Consider the following 8,099-nt stretch of genomic DNA (forward strand, 5'->3'; position numbering starts at 1 on the left):
TAAATACTCTTTTTGCATTTTAGCGTTCTTTTATTATTTTATCCATGAATTTCATACAAGTATATTTTTTTTTTAAGTGTCAATATGCACTTATTTACAATATATACAATAAATTTACCTAAATCCGCCTAGCCGCCTAAGTGCTAGGTGCTAGCCCGCCGCCCAACTAGTGTCTAGAGTTTTTTAGAACATTGTTTAATATAAATACAAAAATGCATAGTCACAATTTTATTTTGAGTAGAGTGATAAGTTAGAAAGTTAGTAGTTAAGGGAAAGAATGGGTAGAGATCAAACTCACACAAAAATGTATAAATATGATTGCCTTTTGTTACTACCTTAAAACGCCATGTGCAAGTCGCAACTTTTTTGTGGACTATGAACTGATTAACTCTTACGTATTTAATGCTCCAACAACCATTTATACCAAAATGTTGAGTGGGATAAAGAAAGGCTGAACATTACTTTTAAAGAAAATGTAGGAACAAAGTTATGATAGAAAAAGACTCACAGTTATTATGCATGACCACATCCAACTAACATGGACATGAAATATAAATCCTCTTGTTTCATAGTTGCTTTTAATTCAAACCAATTTATTACATATCCGAGATTCATCCTCTAAAACAAGATTCATGAAAGATAACCCTCAAATTTGTGATAAATGGCTTGGTTAAAAGTAGAGCAAACCATTTTCAACAAGAAGCTAGGTCGGCACCATGACCATGCATGAACAATAATAACATCTTATTATAAATTAAAAAAGCAAATACAAATTTAAGCTAGCCATCAAATAAGGTCTCCACCTATTCTTGAGCAGCCATGGATTTAGCCTTCATACGTTGCTTATGAACCTCGGATGGTGTTTTCACATCTGTTGCCAACCCTAGAGCCTCAAGAAATTTTATGATGTACCAAGTCACGTCAATCTGCCACCATTCGAGGCCTTGTCGAGCTGAGTATTCAAAAGCATGGTGGTTATTGTGCCATCCTTCTCCAAGTGCGAGCAACCCCAACCACCTAAAGAAGTTCAAGATTTTACATAAATAAATACTTGTACGTCTTTGTATAAAATATCAAATTTTCAAAATAAATTTTTATATCTCAACTATGAATATGATATATACCAAAGGTTTTTAGAGAGATCGCCGGTGTTCCATGGCTGATATCCCCAAATGTGGCCAGCCGAATTTACAAACAAAGTGCTATGGAAAACAATCACCATCCTCACGCCCTGAAATCATAAGGAACTTATTATTCAAACTTATGAGGGCTAGCTCTGTAGCTATATACATATATGCTCAAAGATGAAAAAAAGGGAAATTTAGAAATCTAGCTCTCTCACCATTGGCCAAACCACGAAGGGAAATCCACCGATGTAGTATAGTATACATCCAAGAAGAAATGAATGTAGAAGGAAAGTGTGATGAAGAAACACATAGAATGGCTGCTTCTTCATGTCTTCAACATTCCGAAGACCTCCGTACTGAAAATTTAACATAACAAATATTAGCAAGTATTTGTACCAAAAAAGAAAATTCAATTAAACAAAAAGTGAGGAAATTATCAGTTCAAAGTCTGAGAGAGAAAGTGTGTGGCTTACTCTTCCAAATCGAGAACGGCTGTCTAGAATCCAACCCATGTGACTATGCCAAAATCCCTTAAGTGGGCTGTGAGGGTCTTTCTCTGTATCGGTAAATTGGTGATGGTACCGGTGTGTGCTCACCCACTCAATCGGGCTACCCTGCAAATGAAAACACATCAAACGCAGCTTTTCTCATTAACCTAATGCAGATCCTAGTAAACATAGTCCCTATAACAAATATGGAAAGAAGAAAGAAGAGAAAAATAACAAAGTTGAAAAATGTTGATATTGCTATGAGATGTTTTGACATACGTACCTGAACTGAGAGAACCCCACAATAGGCAAACAAGTACTCGAGCAGTTTTGGGAGCCTAAAGCTCCGATGAGCAAGGTTTCTATGGTAAGAAAGAGTGACTCCGAAACCAGTGACGTAACTCAGAACAAGCATCAACCAAAATGCTGTCCAAGTGAAGTAAAACGGTGCAAACAAACAAAGGACATGCGCACTCAGAAACATACCAGCTGTGACAATGTCAAGCAGATTCCATTTCCTCCCCCAAAAATTTGCACAAGGAGTCATAAGAAGGGTGACCCAAATCTTCAAAAGACCCATGTTATGAAGGACGTTCCCCTCAGCTTCTAATTCTACGGATTTTACTTGTAATTTTATGGATTGGCTTCTTTTTTTAAGGACGTTGTATTGCACTTGTATGGGACGAGTGATTGTGGAATCGGTAAGTTGGCCATAACTTGGCCTCCTTACTTATAGTGAAATAAATAATTTAATACGTAGCTATCTCGCCAGGTCATGGTAGGTGAAACTATTAGGGTTTACTTATTGTAAATTTCCCAAAAAAATCTCTAAGCATGTTCTTAGGGTTTTGCATTTTTGATGAAATTTCACAGTTAGAAGTTTACCTACTAATTTAAATGTCACGGTCCAAGCCATACTTGCAGCTGCTAGCTATAGAGGAAATTCAATTCAAATACAAGAGGTCAGAAAAGGGAAAAATAGGACTCTATAGGCCGAACGTAATACAAACCCAGCTGAAGCTCTTATTACCAAACCAACCGCTTGGAGATATTTTATTATATGTCAGATACAGTAAGAGCTGGTAAATCAATAAGCTTGCTTTTGACAACCACCTAAGCTGTAACATTAAATAATATCTGCTCGTTCTCAAGGAAAATTAATAATTCGTTTTTTTACCGGCCATCAGATTACACGGGAGAAATCACCACCATTCATTTATTATAAATGTGCAGCTGGTTAACTCTTTTCTGTGTTCAAATTGTGCCACATGATCCGTTATGTGATGCATTCAAAGCATATTTAATAAAACAAAATCATCAACTAATAACATTACCATTACACATCACTTGTCTCACTATGTAGTATTGAAATATGTGGTATAAAAAATAGTATAAGTAAACTGTTGCTCTATTTTTATTTTGAATTTGGAGAACATATTTTTATTAATTATAAAACTTTTCGACGTAAGACATGATTGTGATTACTTAGACGTAAAGTTAAAAGAAAGAAGCACCGTTTAATCAAGGAAAGTAATTAAAGAGTTGGTAATCACAAGTTTAAAAATTGAATATCACAGAAGTTTTTTAAACCTTTGGCTTGTTTGGATAACTTTGAGCTGCATCGCCTGAAATTTGGCGCCATAAATATGAATTTGAAGGGAACAAAATGATTTAAAAATGAGTAAGTTTTCGGCTGGAATAATAGTGGTGGGACTCCATGTAGTCGACAATTTCTCTAATTAAGAATTCTGCCAAACAATTATGAGTATATTTGAGTCGGTCGATATGATCACCCAAAGCAGATGCAACCTTCACTTGGGCGAAGTAACTTTTTTCTTTGGACAAATCCTTTCTGAAGAAAGGAAGAAGTATTATTAAAAAAGATAAGTACAAGACACAAGCCCACAAACAAATATTAACAATACAAAAAAGGGGCCATCCGAACTAACTTACAAAAGCCCAACCCAAAGCCTAAAAACTTAAACAGAACTCTGGAACATTCCAGTTTGCTTCCACTACCGTAACAGTGATTCCCGATCATCCAAACCCAATTACCCAAATCGACGCCACAACTCCCACCAAGCAACATCGTAGAGATGAAACAAAGGGATACCCTGTCTCCCAGCCACTATCGTTGCACCGGTCTCAGCCAAAAAATGAAAGAAGCCCATGGAAATACCATGGACAGCACTGCCAACAAAGGCAGACAGAAAAGGAGGTGGTGTTGTAAACACCCGAGCTAGCGTAACTGGAACTCTACACACCTTCTTGGAAGAGCGCAACAAAATGCCTTGAAAGCTGACTACAGACCGGATCGAAAAAGGTTGAAGAAGATGGTCACTCATAAGGAAAACCAGACTAGATAAAAAGGGGAAGGAATGATGGGGAGAGAGGAAGCAAAAGGAACGAAAGAAGGAAGGAGAAAGAAAGCGGCCAGAGCATCCACCGACCCTCGCCACGGTGGCAACGAAATTGAATAGTTTGAAGCTACTCACACAAAGGTAGGAAAGACTCTCAAGAAGAGAGAAAAGCTCTCACACTCGTAGAGAAAAGAAAGTTTTTTTTTTCCAAATGTAGGGTTTTATTGATAGAGAAAAAGATAGAAGAAACCTTGCCACATGGTTTGGGTCACTTGGGCGAAGTAACTTGTACATGAAGTTCATGGTGACATCCCCCACTTCCAAACTGAAATAGGAAATGGTTAAAACAACTGGAATGATTCTTGTCTCTTAGCTTTCACTACTGACATTCAGGCATCATCTGCTTTCCTGGAGTCTTAAAACACTCGTGTTTTTCCCGTGAGAAAAAAGTGATTGTCACAAGTCAGTCTAGATTCTAAGCTCCTAAATTAGGAATCATGAAATCAAAGCATATCATAAAACCAATTTTGAAAACATATAAGTATAGTATAGTTTAAAAAGCAAAACCCACTCAAACACTGTATGATTGTTACTGTCTTGCCCTGCACGTTCTTTGTAATCTTTGCGATACCAACCCTAAAGTGAATAACCCATACTTAGTAAATAAATTGAAAACTACGAAGATTACTGATGAATGAGTCCTGAACTACTATTTCGGGCGTTCGAAAAGCTCATGTTTACCATAGTGCGCCGCCGCACGCACCAATCAGGGCAGGTCTAAACATTTTGGAGGTCTTGGGCAAAATTAAAAATAGGGCCCACCACTAGAACAATTTAGGTCTTTTATGACTTGAAATATGCGGCATACAGTACTGGCATGCCTTAAATGATATTATTCACGACATTCATATAGTTCATGTCGTAATACTTGCACATAATCTAGCATTCACGACATCACTTTTGTGCAAGTCATTAAATAAAAATATTTACAGCGTAACCGTTGTGTGTCGTATTTGACAATTTACATGACTCACTTTCCTTCTCTTTTAAGGCATTACGTTATGTCGTAAAGTGAATTTTTTTATATATTTGGGTCCCTACCTTTTATGGCACGAATGATATGTCGTAAATAATAGTTTCTAGCTTCGCGCCTAAACTTTCCCACTCTGCACCTAACAAAAAATGTGTGGGAAATTATAGCGCCATAATGAAATATCAAACAAGTGAAATTCTAGACCATTCCACTTCACTTTCCCCCTTCTTTCTCTCTGCCTTTAAGATTGCTCGTTTCTTTCAAACCACCATGACCCAACAGGATACCCATATTTATTTACCTAGACAACAAACCCCTCTCTCCATCTCTTTGTCGCGGTCCATGGCCTCATCTCCATGTCGCTTGTTGTCCACCACCGAAAATTCAAGAACCCAGGAGATCCATTCCGCCAAAACTCAAATTGACACCTAAATCTTCCTCTCCCAGACACACGAGACCGCCGTTTTTCTTCCAATGTTCTAATGTTGTAGTTTTTTTTTTTCAAATTTTTATTTTAATTTTTATATAAAATTGGTTTTGAATTTACAGGTACTTTTCTCCAGTAGCCCCTCCACCTGTACATTCGCACTCCGCAACCTCCAATTTGGGTTGATTTTTCTAAATCTATATGTATTTGTGCCTGGCCTTATTATTATGTGATTGAGGATTCTTTAACTTGATTTATTATTACATATGGAGGATTTTTTTAATCAGTTTTCTATTTGCTTTTTATTTTTCAGTATTTTTCTTTTTGCTGTGAATTTGGAGGATGAAATTATTTTTCTGGGATGCTTCTGTTTTTCTTGTTGTTTAAAGGTGAAATCTTTCTGGCTTGTTGCTTATACAAGTTAATAAGAAAATAATGTTTAGTAATTTTAGGCTTCGTAGATGCTTTGAAATTGAACCATACATAATTGTTTAAGCTGCCACTTTATACTCTGCAGTCAATTCCAAGAGCTATCATCGATGTTTTATGGAGAAGCGATTTTATTGTGTGAGGTTCTCTTTGAATCCAGAGCAGTGAGTGCTCGATACTTGAGTAGTTTTAAAAATTAAAAACATAAGCTACTATTTATTGGATATTAGGATATTAATGCTCTCAATTGTAATGTTTATCTTTTAGTTGCTTTGCATTGTAATCCTACGAGTCCCGGAGGCTTATCTCCTCATGTTGCTTATGTATACCAATACTTGTATCACTCATATGAAAATCAATGAATCGATCGGTTTTTACTAATGATGGAACTTGTGCTTATTGGTTATATTTGGTTTTTGGGATCACTATCTAATCCATAGTTTGTAATACAATTCAATATTTTTTGTCTTTTTTGTGTTTTTAGGCTTCTACATTTGGATCTTTCTGAATGTTTGGTTAATTCATTTTTTATATTAATTTTCAATTATAGGTTGGTACTTGGTTGCTTGACTTCTAACCCTTTTTGTAGATTTTCTGGTTTAAAGTTTCAATGTATATTTCATGTATGTTTGTACAAGAGTGAGTTCGGGTATATATGAGAAGAGAGAGGGAAAAGAGATGGGAATGATGGCTGCAGCAAGTAGCCGACTAGAAAGAAGAAGGCGTGTTGCCTACTTAAGACATTACCCCAATCAGTTTCCTCCCTTAAATCAAGGGAAAGGTGATTTACATACCCTTACCCTAAATATTACAATGAGCCTTACCCTAGAGATTTATCTTAGGGGTCACCTTGGTAGTAGACTCCATACGCAGGATCAGTAGATGCAACATCAGTAGATATAACATCAGTCATATGCAGCATCAGTAGATGCAGAATCACTGATGCAGCATCAGTAGATGCAGAATCACTGATGCAGCATCAGTCAGATGCAGCATCACAACACTTTTACTAGCTCATATGAGGAATTGAGTATTTTGGGTTTCACTGTTTTTTTAGGAATGGTCTCTTCGTGTACAGTTAGGTCCATTAATATGGAAAAAAATGGTCCAAATATCCAAATAGCCTGGGCAGCAAATAACTTTTGTGAATCCATTTATGTCCTTTGCAGGTCAATCATGCTATACGTTAGATCACCACCTATATTTCCAAGTGTAGTGACAAATATATATAGGTTAAGTGATTTAATAACTTAAATAAGTGTTAATATCCCACCTTTAAGTGTATTGTAGGAAATGTATCAACACTTTTTTTTCTTGTTATAATGTTTTTTTTGTAAGTTATAAACTTATATATGCATTTGAACAACATTTGGGTTACCTAATATTTTTTATTGAGTGAAATAGTTTTTGATAGGTATGCTGGAATGGATTCTGTTTGTACCATACTTGACCAATCCCGAAACTACTGAGAACTGGTCAACGTTATACCGTCAAGGACCCAGAAGAGTTTCCCTCCAACCAGGAAGCCAATCACAGTGCAACACGTGTCGACATCAGAAACCAATCACAGCGCAACACGTGTCAACATCAGAAGCCAATCATAACACGACACGTGTCAATGTCAGAACAAAGCCATAAACTCTTATATAAAATGAGATCATTCTCCCACAATATTTCCTAATGTCATTTGTACTAAATAATTCACTAGTACTCACTAAAGGAGAGCTTGAACTTATGTACTTGTGTAAACCCTTCACAATTAATGAGAACTCCTCTACTCCGTGGACGTAGCCAATCTAGGTGAACCACGTACATCTTTTGTTTGCTTCCCTGTCCATATCCATTTACATACTTATCAACACTAGTGACCGAAGCAATCTAGCGAAGGTCACAAACTTAACACTTTCTGTTGTACCAAAGTCCTCGCTGATTTTGTGCATTAACATTTGGCGCCGTCTGTGCGAATGACACTTATTCCCACTATCTTCAGCTTTGTTAAGCTGGTTTCCACCATTCGTACACTCTCTTTTGACCAGGCATCCCTTTCCAACATAGGGAGCGAAGGAAGCCACAACACACAGAATCACACCCCTCTTGCACCTGGTGCAAAGCAACGAAAGAAGGAACAAAAGAAGTTTGCTCTTCAGGTTAAAGTCGATGAGCTGGAGGCTCAGAACAACAAGATAGCGATGAAGAATGACATCCTCCAAGAGCAGTATGAAAAGGTCTTCAAGA

At 36.9% G+C, this 8,099-nt stretch overlaps 1 protein-coding gene across 1 annotated transcript; it reads right to left on the bottom strand.

The window, feature by feature from the left end:
* Positions 1-545: 545 nt before the first annotated feature.
* Positions 546-2,326, bottom strand: LOC103418271 (palmitoyl-monogalactosyldiacylglycerol delta-7 desaturase, chloroplastic-like). Its single transcript, XM_029098172.2, has 5 exons — positions 1,899-2,326; positions 1,601-1,741; positions 1,343-1,483; positions 1,125-1,231; positions 546-1,017 (listed from the first exon to the last, which is right to left on the bottom strand). The coding sequence occupies exons 1-5, from the start codon at positions 2,193-2,195 to the stop codon at positions 804-806; spliced, it is 900 nt and encodes a 299-aa protein (XP_028954005.1). The 5' UTR covers positions 2,196-2,326; the 3' UTR covers positions 546-803.
* Between the last annotated feature and the right edge of the window lie 5,773 nt (positions 2,327-8,099).

Source organism: Malus domestica, chromosome 11 (assembly GCF_042453785.1).
Source record: "Malus domestica chromosome 11, GDT2T_hap1".
Lineage (NCBI taxonomy): Eukaryota > Viridiplantae > Streptophyta > Magnoliopsida > Rosales > Rosaceae > Malus > Malus domestica.